The sequence below is a fragment of the Haliotis rufescens genome, unplaced genomic scaffold (genome assembly GCF_023055435.1).
Source record: "Haliotis rufescens isolate VD_foot unplaced genomic scaffold, xgHalRufe1.0.p SCAF_2, whole genome shotgun sequence".
Lineage (NCBI taxonomy): Eukaryota > Metazoa > Mollusca > Gastropoda > Lepetellida > Haliotidae > Haliotis > Haliotis rufescens.
The window spans coordinates 52,917,014-52,936,577 of record NW_025963890.1 but is presented as its reverse complement, the minus strand read 5'-3'; the positions used below and the strand labels follow the sequence as shown (position 1 = coordinate 52,936,577).

Sequence of the window (19,564 nt, the reverse complement as noted above, 5' to 3'; positions counted from 1 at the left end):
TCGGGAATATATTTAAATACGCTAAGTGCCTGTCCCAGCCGGACAGAACAAACGATGTCAGGTGGGCCGCACCTAAACACTTTATCACCTTTTCCAAGAAAGTCACGTGAGCCTGTCTCGTCCAGGTACGCCACAGTAATGGCGTAAAGCTAATCTGACCTAGTTTTCCGTCTGTGACCCAACGTGAGTACACATTGCTTTTTACATCAATGTGAATGGAATGCAACAGGCGGAAATTTCATTGGCTGGCGGGCGCAATTTCCCGCGTTTTATCCAGACAATGACATAAGTAAGGATACAACAAGGATCTGTGTTTGGAAAAAAAAGAATTTTAATTTATTTCTTTTAGTGAGTTGTTTTTAAAGGTTTTATACAAAAACAAGAATGCATGATACATGAGAAATGCCCTTTCCTCTCAAAGCAAAAGAACACACAATAGCCCGTGACCTTCAGACTGGCATAAAATAATGCTACTTATTGATACATATATACAACAGTAAAGCCAACAAATGCAACACTCATAATAAATTCCATCACATTAGGTTCAACAACCTACAACAACAGCCATTTGAACACGGCACACACAATGAAATCGCCGCCCACGATATACTCCAATCATGGCAGTGATGAACCAACAAGTATTTAAGTCCAACAAATTTATTGTCTCAAAGCTGACAACGTCCTTCTCAATTTTTCATGTCTTTCTCTCAACGATGTCACTTCTTTTGAAAGAGATGCTTCTTGTCTTCGTAATTCATAAATAAAGTCTGCCGATTTTTTCAAAATGAGCACTTTGGGGGCTTTCTCCTTTTCCCTCAACTCTGGTACATTGTCTCTCAATGAAAAGAAGCTGTACTTTAAGTCATTTCTACGTTTCCTTTCTAGCACATTATGTTGAGTCCTTTTACCTTCACCACCTTCCTCTGAATCGGAATTGTTTCTACTGCAAGATCTACTGCTTGCCTTCAGTTTTTGACACACTTTCTTGAAGTCTGGTTCACTCAATTCACGTTTAATCCGTTTTGGTGCAATGTGTGTTTGACCTGGAGACGATCGAGTCCTTTTGTATGAGTGAGGTAAACTATAGTTATGCACGTCCATATCGGGGTAGCCGATCACTACATGCACGGACTTAGATTCACGTTTAGCACTTTCTGTCCTTACAGTCACTGTCTTCACATTTTTTAGGTTGATTGACAGGGGTTGGGGGGAGGGTATCCTGGATTCATGAACATCTTCTGTTGAGACAACATCAATTTCCTCCTCTGAAAACAAAAAAAGACGACATATTAAAATAGTGATCCTTACAAATAATTACAAATGGATTATGTTTCAACATCGTTTCTGGGAATCAAAATAGTCTTAATATCAGTCAGTTTGGAAAATCCTTATCACTGAAAGTCAACAATAAAAGGTCGGGGACTCTACCGATATTCTCTTCCATGCAGGAGTTACTTGCCCCTAGACCATGTTGCGCAATGCAATGAAATATATGTGAAACGGGGGTGTCTGTACGTCCTAAATGACTAACTATTAGTTAGACATCTGAATCAAACGGATTTACAAATCATTAGAGATCAATATTTCAATCGGATGATGCATGTACATCCACAAAAATGTCAGAGCTTGGTCAAAATACATACCAGAGTCAGAGGGCGTTTCTGTTCCCAGGTTGGTCAATCGGGTATCGCTGATGGGGTAGGGGAATACCGCCGCAGGGTCCACACAGTCCGAGGGGGTCTCAGTCTGGCCGTTTTCGTTCGGTCGTGTGTCCGGTCCGGGAGATGGGGACTTCTCAACCTTCATATCAAACCCAATCTGGTGACTTCCAGACCACATACAGTCCTGAATCAATTTCGAACATAAACTAGACGGCGGTGGCGATTCTGGAAAGGGTAAATTCGGCGGCTTGAGGACTGCCTCATTCTGCAAGAAGTCCGAAATATCGGTTGACTCATAGTCGAGAAGGTCGGACACTTCGTGTTTTGGTGAACGTGGAGGTGTGGGCAACAGCTCGAATTTCTTCCATATGTCCTCACTTGGCATCAGAGTTGGCGTGTTGAGATTGTAGAAATCAACATCGCCTTCGTTGTCCATGAATGAGTACATACTGCTCTCGTCCATTTCCTCCAGTGAATGTATCTTGGCCATGTCCTAAAAAGTAAACACACAATAAAAATAAATTCAATAGCTAGTTCAATTTATACTGAAAACAATTACACTATGAAATGCCAAGTGATTTAAATTAGTAAATCTACATGTTTAAATATACAGGAACACGCTTGCATTGCGTCTGGACACGCCTACTTCTCTATCTTGACATTACACACTGAACTAACTAATTCGATAAACACCTAATCATGCCATGCCCGTGTATGACAGCGACAAAATCACAAGTCGGTCATCTAGTATAACGTATAAAATACATTTGAACTCTGAAATAGTGTACAAATACGAAGTTGTACTTGTAGCAGCTGTTTGGGAACGAGTTCAGACATACCGGCATGGCGGCCACGTGAAACCCACGTTGCTCAGCTAGACCTACTACGCGGATCTCGTGCATGTGAACTCCGTGCTCCACATGAGGAAATCACACAATGAAGCGTATATCGTGATACTAAAGGGTACTAAACACTTGACCAAACTCGAAGGCAAATCTTAAACTGCCACATGTCATATCAGTCACAAATTAGCTTGAGTACAAATTAGGAAATTCTTCACATTCAATCCGGTTACACAACACAAAACATTTCGCGGAATATTTCACTACTTCCTCTTAGATTCACTTACTGTCAATGACAGTAGAGCATATGCATAACATACTCACTTTGGTGTTAATACATCTGGGTGTTGACATCATATAGGTATCCAAAATGCGAGGAGTAGCTTTCATCGGCATTTGCTCGCTTGTGTAGTCCAAGGGGCAATGATCTCTCGAGTTGGCGAGCCTTCATAAATGAAAGACGACTTGGAGGATGACGATATTCCTACGCGCTTCACCTTTCGTCAAGGTCATTTTTACGCAAATTCTCGTAGTGCAGTATTTTAGTGTAAATTTACAAAAGACTACTTTTTAACAGCAATAGCAGTTAATATAATGCAGTTGCTATATGAAAAAATATATCAGCTATTAAAATAATTGTGAAACATGGGGACTATTTCGTGGTGAAGGAAGAAGCCGTAAGCAGGCATGGTGGCGGGAATCTGTGAAGGCGGAGCTTATTGTGATGATTATTCAGGAGGCAGCCAATCACAATGAACTTTATGCACTTGCAGGAGTCAATCAAAAGAAACTCCTGACTGTCATTGTGGTAAGTTACTATGGACGCCTGCACCGGACACACCCATATTTCTTGAAGACTTTATACATTTGTCACCGTTGTTGACCCCGTGAAACCTAGAATTTGAATATGGACTTGATAAACTCGATTGTCGGACTAACGGAATATCACATTTTATCTTATATGCAAAAACATGTTTTTATCGTTTTCATAAAGTGTCCTGCAAAAGTAAATATATTATATACTGATAATTATCAACTAGCGTGTAGTTAAAAGTGTATTCTTATCTCTCAAGACGGCGTTAAGACACATTCGCTTCTGAAACAAGTGTAGAAATAACATTCAGGTAACAGTTACAGTAATGAACATGTCTTATTTATTTATTTATCTTATTTATTTATTTATTTATTTATTTTACAGTGTGATAGCGAAACTTGCTAGGTTTATATGCTTCTAATTGGACACTATTCGGGGCGAACGTTACGCTTGTCTATAGGTTTCTTTTCTGGATATTGAGTCAAATGTACTATTTGATAAATAAACTATTCTCAAGTTGAATGTTAAGTATTTGTATGACAATATTGATATTATACTGTTATTGATGTTTATGTGCACATGTAAATAGTTAGCTTCTCTAGCGCGATATGGATACAATATAGATGTGATACTAAGATTTAAAAAATATATATTGACTTGTTTGATTGTGTACTGGGTGCACGGTTGGCCCAGTCGTCTAAGGCGCCGCGATTCGCGGTGTAGAGTTGCGTCCCTTGGGCACCCCAGAAACCTTTGATTGTGGGTTCGAATCCCGGTTCGCCCCGATTATGTTTCTAGGTTTGTCAGCACCATACCCGTGCTCGTGGGTTTCACCGGAGTGGTAAACGTCTGAGACCTGCATCTCTTCGGGCTTTCCCCCCACATTAAGCTGACACGCCGTGATATAACTGGAATACTGTTAAAAGTGGCGTTAAAAACCCAACTCGCTCGCTCGCTGATTGTGTACTCCTCTTGCTTGTGTGATCCAACCTCTATCTTGTGTCTCTATCAGATTCAAACTGTGGCGCTATCGTGATTCAACCTCTGAGAGGGGCGGTGGGGTAGCCTAGTGGTTAAGGCTCTCGCTCGTCACGCTGTATACCTGGGTTCGATTCCCCACATGTTCACAATGCGTGAAGCCCATTTCTGATGTCCCCCGCTACGATATTGCGGGAATATTGCTAAAAAACGGCGTAAAACCATACTCACTTATTCACTTAACCTCTGGGTGTCTCTATCTGGGTGTCTCTATCGTGATTGAACTTCATGGTGTCCATATCGTGATTGAACCTCATGGTGTCCATATCGTGATTCAACCTGTGTGTGTCTATCATGATTCAACCTGTGTCTCTTTATCGTGATTCAACCTCTGTGTGTCTCTATCATGATTCAACCTCTGTGAGTCTCTATCATGACTTAACCTCTGTGTGTCTCTATATGACTTCAGCAACCCATGCTTGTCGCAAAAGGCGACTGTGCTTGTCGTAAGAGGCGACTAACGGGATCGGGTGGTCTAGCTCGCTGACTTGGTTGATGCATGTCATCGATCCCAATTGCATAGATCGATGTTCATGATGTCAATCACTAGATTGTTTGGCCCAGACTCGATTATTTACAGACCGCCGTCATATAACTGGAATATTGCTGAGTGCGGCGTTAAACAACAAACAAACAAACAAATCTCTATATCATGATTCAACCTCTGCGTGTCTCCACATCATAATTCAACCTTTGTGTGTCTCTATATCATGATTCAACCTGTGTGTCTCTTTATCATGATTCAACCTGTGTGTCTTTATATCATGATACACGCTCTGTGTGTCTCTATATTATGATTCAACCTCTGTGTGTTTCTATCGTGATTCAACCTGTGTGTCTCTATATTATGATTCAACCTATGTGTCTCTATATCGTGATTCAACCTCTGTGTGTCTCTATATCATGATTCAACCTGTGTGTCTCTATATCATGATTCAACCTCTGCGTGTCTCCATATCATGATTCAATCTCTGCGTGTCTCTATATCATGATTCAACCTCTGTGTGTCTCTATATCGTGATTCAAGCTCTGTGTGTCTCTATATCATGATTCAACCTCTGTGTGTCTCTATATTATGATTTAACCTATATGTGTCTCTATATTATGATACAAGCTCTGTGTGTCTCTATATCATGATTCAACCTCTGTGTCTCTATATTATGATTTAACCTATATGTGTCTCTATATTATGATACAAGCTCTGTGTGTCTCTTTATCATGAATGATCACGAACTATGCAGGGCAACCAACGGGATATAAACAGCCTATGTTGACCTTTAGGCCACCAGGAAGGAGATCGGCGGTGGCATGTGTAGTGTTATTGTGTGCATTGATTATCGCTGAATATGAAAGTGTATTTCTCAGAAATGTCCTTATAGCCTGAAGATATTTTTCGGAAATATAAAGTTGTACAAACTGCCGGCCCGCGAACGACATGAACAGGTACTCCGCTATACTGGTATTTGCAGGAATGTGCGCATGCACGGTGTGTAGTGCAGTTGACAAAAAGTGCGCACTGGGGCATAAAAAAGGAATTGAACTATCAATACTAATTCTATTTGCTCACAACTTTAGCAATAAAAGGTCAAACGACGATACTAATATATCGCACATATAAGTAAGTGCATATTAAACGAATCACCATAATTTGATAATGAATATTTGGTCTGATTAATTTCTAGACTCACTTTGGAGTGGATCTTTCGCCCTGCGGAAATATAGTGTGAGTGCACTTGTAAACTTCACGCTTTGACCACAAGCCACGCCCCTTTCACGCTTCGCTTGCGAAGAACTACTTTCGCTGTGTAGGTCAGTCCGCCCCACCCCTGTCCCAAGCTCCCCACGATACAATAGGGGTGTGCAGAGGAGGGATCGGTCCGTTAAGCCCAGCTGATTGAATTACAAGACCCACTCACAGACAGTCAGTCAGTCAGTAACTCCTCTCGCATGTTGAACGTAAGATGTCCTGTTCTGGGATGTGGAGCGAGTGTTTTGCCTGTGAGGTGTCAAGGCTTTTGCGCTATATTTCAATTAGTACCTGAATCACGTCTCCCACGTACAAACAACCACGCTGTTTTCTTTGAAACTTGGCAATGTTGTTGACCCGATTATACGCGAGCCCCCAAATACGTCACGAGACGATAGAATTGCAGATTAAACTTTATGTTATTTCTTCCCTGACCGCTCACTTTATTTAACCTCAGGGTATACACCCGGTACCCTGTAGACTAACGCTTAGTCTATGAAAATATTGCTTTAAAATAATTGTATTTTTTCTTCAAAAGAACCCTTCATATGGAATCGAGGAAACTAGACTTGGCTTATATATACATATATATATAGATAGAGAGAGAGAGAGAGAGAGAGAGAGAGAGAGAGAGATATGAGGCCTATGAACCCTTCATATGGAATCGAGGAAACTAGACTTGGCTTTATATATATATATATAGAGAGAGAGAGAGAGAGAGAGAGAGAGTCATGGCGCAGGCCTCGCGGTATACCTTGTTTGGAGAAAGAGAAAATATTTTGGAAGACATTTGTATGGTTAACATTGGACTTGCATGGTATTGAAGAATAGGACTGCATTCATAAATTGATGGAAGACAACCAAACTGGTTGCCTTAGTTGGGGTGACGACGAGAACCTTCGTTCTGGATGACCAACATGAGATGAAGAGGTCGACGCCCATCAAGGATACTTACTACACTGGTGAGGCACGACGTCCGCACGTGATATGACCATAAGAAGTTAAATTTATAAAACATAATGTTTAGGTTTTGAAAACAGGAGGTCAGTGCGCGAGGACGAAGGCAGCACGCGCTTGACCTAGAGTGGGACTGGCAACAGGTTGGTAACTAGCCTATTGACTGTGGGCGACTGTCACCGCCTACTTTCCGAACAGCTGTTCATGCGTGAAGGGAAGTTCTGTAATTTATATAAATCAATCCCAGACCATGTCAGAAGCAAACTTGCGACTGAAACACAAAAGTCGGATTTTCGGATATGCGTTGAGGTCGTAATTGACCCTGGCATATGAGAGGTTTCTGGCACGAGTCACAGCAAATAATCCGGATAAGAGCATTAGATTTGAACTAAACTTGAACAAGGAACGGTTATCAATACAATAGGTCAGATGTTACCGAAACCCACCCAATCACGCTCTCATTGTACTATATGTTCATTGTAATAATCAATCATGAATATGAAATACTGAGAATCCTTGGCAGCAATATGTCAGGTGTCCGGAGTTTGTGTCTTTGCGTCATTCCCGACAACCCCGTGAAGATCCGGGTTACACTTGTCCTTCAGCAACCCATGCTTGTCTCTCCCGTGAAGATCCGGGTTAGAATGGGTCTTCAGCAACCCATGCTTGTCTCGCGGTGAAGATCCGGGTTAGAATGGGTCTTCAGCAACCCATGCTTGTCTCCCCGTGAAGATCCGGGTTAGAATTGGTCTTCAGCAACCCATGCTTGTATCCCCGTGAAGATCCGGGTTAGAATGGGTCTTCAGCAACCCATGCTTGTCTCTCCCGTGAAGATCCGGGTTAGAATGGGTCTTCAGCAACCCATGCTTGTCTCGCGGTGAAGATCCGGGTTAGAATTGGTCTTCAGCAACCCATGCTTGTATCCCCGTGAAGATCCGGGTTAGAATGGGTCTTCAGCAACCCATGCTTGTCTCTCCCGTGAAGATCCGGGTTAGAATGGGTCCTCAGCATCCCATGCTTGTCTCTCCCGTGAAGATCCGGGTTAGAATTGGTCTTCAGCAACCCATGCTTGTCTCTCCCGTGAAGATCCGGGTTAGAATTGGTCTTCAGCAACCCATGCTTGTCTCTCCCGTGAAGATCCGGGTTAGAATTGGTCTTCAGCAACCCATGCTTGGGATCGGGTGGTCATCGTATCCTAAACGCTTAGATAGATGCTTTTGATGTCAGTCCAGACTCGATTATAAATAGACTGCCGTCATATAGGTTGAATATTGCTAAGTGCGGTTTTAAACAACAAACAAACCAACCAAAACTTTCCCGATTTACAATACGCCATCTATTCCCACTCAATATATTAAATGGTTCAGCATGGCGGATACATATGTATAGCTCTATGTTTTCTCATCGACTTTTTCCTTTAAACTTACACAAGAATTCTGCTAAACTCTCATGATGACATGACAATATGTTTTTTCTTTTGATTGTTTGTTTGTTGTTTAACACAACACTCAGCAATATTCCAGCTATATGATGGCGGTCTGTAAATAATCGAGTCCAGACCAGACAAACCAGTGATTGATATGACCCCTCCCCTCCTGCTATAAAATGTATGTTTCGACTCCGCCACTCTAAGAAACACTCCTACTGGCCATCGTTGACGAACTGCCGTTATATGTAAGGATAATATGGATGAACGACTTCTTTATTACAATTTAGAGCGACGTTTCGGTGTAGATTCTAACACCGTTATCAAGCAAGTGATATACAGAATGTGGTTGACAAGTATATATACAAGTATGCCGTTATATGGTTTAGGAACATCAGATAATATGTGTGACAATTTTGCTGTTTGACAATGAATTTATAATCTACGGACACGACGTTTGCACGGTTGGCATGTGACGCACGCTGTCCCCCGCGTGACAACACACATATATGTATACAGATTGGTTGTACTGTTTTCTGAATAAAAAAAATAGACTTGCTTTACTTTTAATTTCGACGACTTATTTTCTGTTAGTTTTAAATGCATAAACCTCCTTGGGTGAGACAGTTGTGAAGATTTACTGTTACAAATCGGTCCGTCTTGACCGGGCACTGTGCAGCACCTGCCACAATGTAGCGATATTACTACATTGTTATATCCAAAGAATGTGGACCTTGAATATAGGTCATTGATGTAAGATAAGACAAGCTATATGTATTGCGAAAACAATCCACTACGGAACACTGGAAATGTAGTAGACATACACACATGTAACATTTAGAGCATATTTACAGAAGCAAAATATACCTTCTATATATTCTTTCCCTGGCCAGATATCACTAGCGCATGAACTATTTGTTGAATATATGGTATTTAGGAAATTACTAGGTTTGTTTTTTGCAATTCTCGATTTAAGTGTTTGGTATAATAGAGGCTGTGCGAACTCTATCCACTATACATACGTTTTAGTGCTGCACAGTATCTAAATTTTATAAACACACCTTGACCGTGCATTAATTCATTTAAACTAAAATGCCAGGTAAAGATAGAACAATTTCCCAACGGCGGGACCCGTGAAGATTCCGGGGTAGAATAGGTCTTCAGCAACCCATACTTGCCGTAAAAGGCGACTATATGCTTGTCGTAAAAGGCGACTAAAGGGATCGGGTGGTCAGGCTCGCTGACTTGGTTGATACATGTCATCGATCCCAATTGCGTGGATCTATGCTCAAGATGTCTGTCACTGGATTGTCTGGTCCAGACTCGATTATTTACAGAAGGCCGTCATATAGCTGGAATATTGCCGAGTGCGGCGTAAAAACAAACAAACAAAAAACACAAAAGACACACTGATGGCTAACGAATGTAGTTTTCTACCACGGCGACATGGAATAAATCATATAGAATTAACATTCACTGACATCAAAACTAATAGTTAATCCGTTTGTGAACGGGGATATTTGTGTATTCAGTATGCTGTCCTAGACGTTAAACGTATCTGTTAAAATTAGTCTTTCCTTGATTAGGGATTGTTCATAATAGGCCCGTCAACATGGGCAAATAATATCTATGTGATTGATAAAATGTGCTCGAGATGGTCCACTATAAACAGTATGCTTGCACCGGAACGTGCATGTCATAACCCGGTCTCCAAAGAGCGAGATGCACGTGCCACAGATATAGGAACATGTTGCACGTGCATCACGCAGTGCGACTCACACAGTGTTCTCACAGTTAAGCATTGAGTTCCCGAATATGTTTTTTTTTTAAATTTTAAGTATGGGTTTCAAAACAATGTTGTTTAAACAGTTTAGGTATTAAGGTTCTTCTAATGCATGTTGGCTATAGTATAGATAGGCTATAGAGCACTCGGACCCCGGTGTCTAATCGTTGAAATGATCGGGCACTTACCTACTGTCTAAATGTATATTGAGCTGTACTAAATGTCTACAGTGTGTATGTCAAAAGCCACTTGAGTGAGTGAGTTATTGGCAACCACAGACAGCAATACACCTTCTACAGTAAACTACGGTTATAACGAACTCAAAGAGACCGCTTATTTTAGTTCGTTATAGCCGTAGTTCGTTATAAGCATATATACAGCATATATATACAACAAATGGCCGGGACTAAAAAATAAGTTCGTTATATCGGTCTGTTCGTTATAAGCATGTTCGTTATAACCGTAGTTTACTGTATAACATCAAAGCGGCCTGTAAACAGTCGGGACACGGAAAACCAGTGATTGAAAGTATGATTGGACATGGCACGTGATGAGTCACACTTGTTCAACTTCAAACTGTTTTGAAACATTGCAGTATACCTGTTCATTATAACATCGATTACATCCAATATAGATCAGCTGTTACATACCATCCATTGATAAAATATTCCCAATTTTTGCCAATTTTTGTCGCGATATAGACTGCCATTCATTGACTGAGCTAGTGTGACATCTGCAACCGGGAACAGAGGGTCCCCATGTCAGGTCACGTATACTTTCAGTTAATCTGGGACATAGGTCAATTTCACAACTTTAAACCTACTTCTTTAATTATTGGTTTTTTTTCGGTTATTTTGACCCCAAGCGTTCGAACAGGTTGTTATAATAGACGCAGAGACCATGGACTATGATAGACGTAGATAGACTATAGTGCCCCATCTATAGCGACAATTAAAATAGCTTTAAGGGACATCAATGATATTTTCAAAATACACCAACGCCAGCGTTAAAGAATTTTGACATCCAAACAGATCCATATAGAGCTTTCAAGTTGAGATGAATGCCCCACAAATATGTGTTTCAGGGGACCATGAATAATGTTCTTTGTCTGGGATAGGTTTTTGAAATTTTATAGGAGTTGTCGCAACTTTAGTCTTGGAAGGACCGCACGCGAACAGCACGCGAATAAAAGAGGTAGACTATGCGACACAACATTAAACCCGATACACCCCCCGAACAAAGGTAGTTGTGTGGGGGTATTTGAAAGTCCCCGACAGGTGGGATGGGGAACATTCTTTCAGATCCCTCACAAAGCGCGAGCTTCTTCGTCGTCTTCACCCAGATAATGCCACGCCCACATGGGTGAAAGCGTGTCGCGAGCGCGACCCTGTACGTAAGCGCGTGCTATAGGTAAAAAGATATATGTCACATAGGTAATTTTACTACAGGTGGTTGCTGTGTGTCATCGGAGGCAATGATAATGGGACGGCGAAAGGTGGGGTATTGTATGTTATTTTACACACTTGACTAGTCGCGAGGCGCCACAACGCGTTCGTGTGGCACCTGACTCTCAAGAACAACACCAGTTTATGATGTAGAGCACCTGTCTCCTCGCATCACTGCCGCATCACTTCAGCCCGCAACGGTCACCAAATCACAGGTGAAATGTACACAATGCTAGTATTACCAAAAACAAGACTACATTTGTAATTTGTTTACAGGTGAACAATGTGAAACAGTACACTACTGTAGTCGGCATTTAGACGGCTTGTAGACGGCATTTAGACCGTGTTTACCGAGCACGGCTTCAACATGTGTAGTTAAAAGGCGATTGTGCTCGCCGTAAGAGGCGACTAACGGAATCAGGTGGTCAAGCTCACTGACTTGGTTGGTGCATGCCATCGTAACCCAATTGCGTAGATCGATGTTCATGATATCAATCACTGGATTGTCTGGTCCAGACTCAATTATTTACAGACCGCCGTCATATATAGGAGTAATATTGCTGAGTGCGGCGTGTAACAACAGACAAACAAACAAACAATCAAACAACAACATTTCCTAATGTGAGTGTAGAAGGCATGTGATTGAAGGGAACATATGTCATTTGAAACAAATCAACAATGTATGACTCGCTGTCTTAGATTCAACAAGTAGGTGACGAAATATCTTTGGTTGTCTGTTTTAAAATTAAGTTTACTGTTACTCCACATGAACTGATCGATGTTTACAGATTACGTGCGTTGTAATGTAAGCTGAGGAATGTTCATATATAGGACATTCTAAACCAATGAAAATATTTAAAAATCGTCCGTATATAGGGGAGCCGCATATCCGAGCGTTAGTGTATTAACTGATTACCTGTGTCACCATAACGCGACAGGGAGGAACTCGGTCACGTACAACTGTTGCAATATGCGTGTATCTGGTCTAGTCGCACATTTGATTCAGCCATAAATTGTTTTCAAGCCTGGTCATATTACATTAGCCCTAACGGCCGTGCTCATATCTCGTCATTCATGATCTATACGGAAATATCACCTATATATAAATCACTTTTTCGCGGAGTCCCCGCCGAAGTCGGGCCTCGGAAGGCTGACCGATCAGGAATAGAAACATATTACAAAATACATGGGTCATATCTAACTGTGGGAATTAACTGCTACGAATTCCAGGACTGTTTGGTGATATCTTTTTCATAATATGTCAGACGTAGCGATTTAATTTACAGCCCACTACCAGATGTGACGCGTTGTCTGTGACGTCAAACGAGGGCTAAAAAACGTTGTAATTTGAATAAACATCTTGAAATCTGTGTCAGACCCGACAATGTATGTGGGCATCGAGCTGTGACTAGGGGCGAGACCTACCCTCATGTTAAAGAGCCACATTTGCTTGAAAATATTTACGTGTAATTGCTTGAACAAATGTCAAAACTAACTTGTCTTGACATGAACACAAGACTGAAATATAGCATAGCTGTAGCCCATCAGCTGTGCTGCAAGATGGCCTACAATGTGTACTTTCCAGATTTGTAGTCTGTGAAGTAATGGATGTACACGCTAATCCACAGTAAAATGTCCAGGTTGCCGACTTGGTAGCGGTATGTGCGGTGACTGAGCCTCGGTGCAAGACGAGGAGTACCATCCCGCCTGGCACCGAGATCTACCGCGTGCACATGCACGGCATTGTTGCCTGACGCCTGGCACCAGGCCAAAAAAGGTTCGTAAGCCCAGAATCTTCTCGCACGTGACTTGGAGTGAGATGTCAAGACCTTATGTAAGACTCCAAGGATAGCGTCAACACGGGCATATTGTGAGATCTCTTGCTTAACTGAAAAATGTCGGTCAATGCCAATTGTACTAACTACACAGCACGTGCACTAAAATATCATTGTAATATCCGTGCCAATTTGCCCTTGCTAATTTATATATGTATATATAAGGATTTATGATATAGATCTAGCTTAGTCTGGTTAGATACTTGACCTAGTTCCGTATGAGTAGGTCACGCTAGTTGGTTAATGGTAGAAATGGCCCACTGGTACAGTCTCAGAAGCACTGCTACACCAAGCACACAACGCCAGTACGTATATGAATAACTACACCACTCAACTTCTAGATGGTCGATTTTATTGAGCTTAGGCAGTGCGCTGTTATATTATATTACTAGTACACGTTGTTAACCACCATTCCGTTAAAAATACACACATAGTAAAACATTTGTATCGTTATTCAATGAATGAACTGATGTCGTCACGTGATCAATCTACGACCAAGTCGCTACAATGTAATCAGTGCTGCGTGACGTCACAGTGTGGGCGGTGAGTGGCTTCGCGTCAGCTGTGGTACATGATTACATCTGATCAATGCTCCTCTCTTTATACAGTTAGATACACACACCGAAACAGTCACAGTCAGGATAATTGTATGTGCCATATTTCCTGTCACATTCTGTGCAGTTCTATATATACAGCATCAAGGCAAGATATTTACTCACCTCCAAAGGAACGCGAACCACAAAGACTTAGAGAAGTATGTACATTAAGAAGAGGTGTTTCCAATGTGTACCACTTAATGACAAAACTAACTATCAGTCAAGTATTACCACAGAGTGTCTTTATTTTTATCACGGCATGCTGCACGTGACTTCCAAACTTTACAAACACGGTGGCTGATAGTCCGTCCGTCTCTACTCAGGATATAGTACAGTGTATATAAAGATAGGTGGTCCGCCCGTCTCTACTCAGGATATAGTACAGTGTATATAAAGATTGGTGGTCCGTCCGTCTCTACTCAGGATATAGTACAGTGTATATAAAGATAGGTGGTCCGTCCGTCTCTACTCAGGATATAGTACAGTGTATATAAAGATAGGTGGTCCGTCCGTCTCTACTCAGGATATAGTACAGAGTATATAAAGATTGGTGTTCCATCTGTCTCTACTCAGGATATAGTACAGTGTATATAAAGATAGGTGGTCCGTCCGTCGCTACTCAGGATATAGTACAGTGTATATAAAGATAGGTGGTCCGCCCGTCGCTACTCAGGATATAGTACAGTATATATAAAGATTGGTGGTCCGTCCGTCGCTACTCAGGATATAGTACTGTGTATATAAAGATAGGTGGTCCGTCCGTCGCTACTCAGGATATAGTACAGTGTATATAAAGATTGGTGGTCCGTCCGTCTCTACTCAGGATATAGTACAGTGTAAATAAAGATTGGTGTTCCGTCCGTCTCTACTCAGGATATAGTACAGTGTATATAAAGATAGGTGGCCCGTCCGTCTCTACTCAGGGTATAGTACAGTGTATATAAAGATAGGTGGTCCGTCCGTCTCTACTCAGGATATAGCACAGTGTATATAAAGATTGGTGGTCCGTCCGTCTCTACTAAGGATATAGTACAGTGTATATAAAGATAGGAAGTCCGTCCGTCTCTACTCAGGATATAGTACAGTGTATATAAAGATTGGTGGTCCGTCCGTCGCTACTCAGGATATAGTACAGTGTATATAAAGATAGGTGGTCCGTCCGTCTCTACTCAGGATATAGTACAGTGTATATAAAGATTGGTGGTCCGTCCGTCGCTACTCAGGATATAGTACAGTGTATATAAAGATAGGTGGTCAATCCAACTCTGCTCAGGATATAGTACAGTGTATATAAAGATTGGTGTTCCATCCGTCTCTACTCAGGATATAGTACAGTGTATATAAAGATTGGTGGTCCGTCCGTCTCTAATCAGGATATAGTACAGAGTATATAAAGATTGGTGGTCCGTCCGTCTCTACTCAGGATGTAGTACAGTGTATATAAAGATTGGTGTTCCATCCGTCTCTACTCAGGATATAGTACAGTGTATATAAAGATTGGTGGTCCGTCCGTCGCTACTCAGGATATAGTACAGTGTATATAAAGATAGGTGGTCCGTCCGTCTCTACTCAGGATATAGTACAGTGTATATAAAGATAGGTGGTCCGTCCGTCTCTACTCAGGATATAGTACAGAGTATATAAAGATTGGTGTTCCATCTGTCTCTACTCAGGATATAGTACAGTGTATATAAAGATTGGTGGTCCGTCCGTCTCTACTCAGGATATAGTACAGTGTATATAAAGATAGGTGGTCCGTCCGTCGCTACTCAGGATATAGTACAGTATATATAAAGATTGGTGGTCCGTCCGTCGCTACTCAGGATATAGTACAGTGTATATAAAGATAGGTGGTCCGTCCGTCGCTACTCAGGATCTAGTACAGTGTATATAAAGATTGGTGGTCCGTCCGTCGCTACTCAGGATATAGTACAGTGTATATAAAGATAGGTGGTCCGTCCGTCTCTACTCAGGGTATAGTACAGTGTATATAAAGATAGGTGGTCCGTCCGTCTCTACTCAGGATATAGTACAGTGTATATAAAGATTGGTGGTCCGTCCGTCTCTACTCAGGATATAGTACAGTGTATATAAAGATAGGTGGTCCGTCCGTCTCTACTCAGGATATAGTACAGTGTATATAAAGATAGGTGGTCCGTCCGACGCTACTCAGGATATAGCACGTCATGGTATATATTGTATGGGCTATGCTGATGTTTCTTCAACATGACAGCATGTTCTGTGTTGAGTGGTGAGTTTCTGCATTTATCTGAAAATTTAAAATATATATCTTCCTTAAGTGAAAAACGACTTGTACAGCAACCACTTGAAATATGGCTAAATGACACAATTATTACTCATTTAAAGTAACACGCTTAATGACTGGCACTATTGGTGAGTCAAGATGAATCAAGTTATATAGTTGTATTAGGTTCTCGGGTATGGTTCTGTTCTGGTCGATGCAGGTTTTATGTGGGTATGGTGTATTTAGTCTGTGTTATTATAAATTTTCCAATTCCGACTTAATCAATTTTATGAGTCAGGATCCGTCATGCTGCAGCGTACTTTGCAAGACGGGCGAAAATCTTCGCCATGCAGCAGTCACGCCCACGCTCTCAAAACATATTACGTCGATCGCTGAACAGTTTTGTGTAATCAGAAACTCGGTCAAATTGCGCCAAGCCACGGCAGGGTAAATATCCAGTATCCTCGCTGTCACCAGCCGTGGAAAAGAGGGGAATAAGAGGTGCGGCCACTCCGAGACTTCTCACGCACCTACGAGAACGTCGATAAAGCCCGTATCATCGCCACGACTCGACTTTAGTCAGCTTATCATGCAACCCTTGTCGTAACTGACCCGCGTGACACTCACGACGAGAACACGAAGATATCGAATATTCTTTGAGACACTTGAAAAATATCAGATTACCACATGCAAGATATATAATATCTATAACGGGCACGTGTTGTACCCACGTGCAAGCCAAACACAACGCTGTGCACGTAGATTTTGTATAATTATACAACGAGAGACGGTACAATGGTCTATTTATGTTTGATGGGACGGAGGAGGCGATGCCAACACAAGAGGCATCTGTCGGGTATAATCATGTACAGGTATAGGAAGTAGAATATACGTCATATGGTGGTTTGAAGGGGTAGGTCGAATATAAAGATGAAAAGACATTTCAGGATAATACAAAATGTGGGGAAAAGAGGGGCATTCTCGACTCCCACGGTGCAGGTCAGTATGTAGGTCAGGGGGTCAGGGGACGGGGTACGAACAGACGCTTCGCCCCTTCACGCTCAGGGTCCGTCCATTCTCTTCAGTATTGTCGTACTGATAATATATAGATTGTGTCAAAAATCATTACCCGTGAAATACGAGGATTTTATGCTAATGCAAAAGAGAGAAATGTCATGTTAGAGCAACGTTATTCACGTTTCCTCGGCTAAAAGCCATATTGTGAGCGGTTGACCGATCACCTAGCTACGTGCTGAAATGTTGAGTGTGTGGGGGACGCTATCCTTCAGTCAGTGAATGTACGCAGCTTCTACACGTGTTTGAATGAGATGCGGTTTTGACTTACATGTCTATGTCGCTGAATGACAAAATAACATGGTTTGGGTGTGAAGGATATGCTATTTATAGTAAACTACGGTTATAACGAACTAAAAGGGACCACTACTTTCAGTTCGTTATAACCGTCGTTCGTTAGGTACTTATACAACCTATAAACAGCACATGGACGGGACCCCCAAATAATTCGTAATATCTGTCAGTTCGGTATAAGCGTGTTCGTTATAAACGTACTGTAGATTACTCAAATGAAGATAAGGACCACTATAATACAATGCAGACAGATTAACTACAGTCATATGAAAAAAATCGCATGGTCCTTAACTTCTCAAGAGTAGTATATATATGACATTATCTGAAAATTCTTGTCTTTTATCAAGTTCACATTTCAATATCCATTAATAAAACCCCAACACTAACCAGGAAAAGAGTGTATTAAGTATTTGTAAATTAAAAGCAGCATCAACCCTTTCGGTCATTTGGGATATACAGACGTTATGTGGTTGAGGTCAGTTTACTAAACTATCAAGATTCAAGATCGCCCTCTCGGGGCACGGTACAAAAATTATATCACAAATATATCCCATTTTACACAACTGAGATAACTGAAATAAACTAAATTATAAATGTCGGATTAATGAGTTTGGAGTAGAGGAAACAGCGTTCAACCAGTGGTACGTCCACCCCTTCACTGCTGCCATGGCTACCAGCGACAGACTCGCATATGTACTTCAAGCTGAGACCCCAACTCTCAGACGTACTATTAGACGGAATTAAAGAAAACGAAAATAGACGATGTAGACAGTGATATTCAATATGAGACAAGGATATTTAATACGCAGATATTGCAAGGACTATAACTAATTTATACCACGTCTGGGCAGAATGGACACCTTGTCCGCAGATCCAAGAAAAGATTTGACACAGACAGAGACAAATTATTAATGGAATATTTATGAGTGATGCGTTAAACAACAAACAAACAAATCATTATTTAGCTTCGGCCTATACACCCAATTATTGCTTCATCTGTCTGAACGGGAGGGCGGTATACGCAAGTAGATATGGCATGTGTACATGTTGATTGCTGTTAGAGAAGATTGTTTTGACAAGATATCAACCTGCAGGCTATTAAACTAGCACGCATGAAAAGCTGCGTCGCGTGTTTATCGCATGTCCATCTCGTGCACCAGTTGAACCCAGACTGCACCTTGCTACGATTGCACACTCGTCATCCACGTGACCGTCTCATTCACCTGGTTACAAGGCAGAGACAATATTCCAGTGATAGAAGCTACTGAATGAATACTCCCTCGCTATCCGCTGTGGCGGGAACCTATCGACATCAAAGGACCTCTCTGGCCTCCAGGCAGGACAAGTTATGCAAACAGTTCATTCTGTTTTCATGGCTTCCACACAGTCATAGGAGTGGCGAATACGTGTCGAGTTTTATATCCGTCAAAAACAGCACGACGGATAACATAGGGATTTATGGGTGGATGTAGAACATAGCTGCATTAATATACAGCACTCGTGCACAGAGGCGCATGCAGTGCACGCAGGTACAAGGTGTAGGTACGTTATGCATATATATGTGCATTAAGTATGTGGGATATATATATATGTTTCCCCAGCAACACTGGTTAAATTGCGTGATACATTGTACATATTTTACAAAGTCACATGCTGGTATAGCTTCGTGAGTGAATATATTGCAAAGTTGTATGCTGGTATAGCTCCATCAGTGAATATATTGCAGTTACACGTGAATAGTGAATATATTTTAAATTAAATGTTGGTATAGCTTCGTGAGTGAATATATTGTACAGTTATGTGCTGG

General features: G+C 41.5%; 1 protein-coding gene across 1 annotated transcript; it reads right to left on the bottom strand.

The window, feature by feature from the left end:
- Nucleotides 1-309: 309 nt before the first annotated feature.
- LOC125382096 (myc protein-like) lies at nt 310-2,982 on the bottom strand. Its single transcript, XM_048400143.1, has 3 exons — nt 2,828-2,982; nt 1,644-2,154; nt 310-1,265 (listed from the first exon to the last, which is right to left on the bottom strand). Exons 1-3 carry the CDS (start codon nt 2,897-2,899, stop codon nt 658-660), a joined length of 1,191 nt encoding a protein of 396 aa, XP_048256100.1. The 5' UTR covers nt 2,900-2,982; the 3' UTR covers nt 310-657.
- Between the last annotated feature and the right edge of the window lie 16,582 nt (nt 2,983-19,564).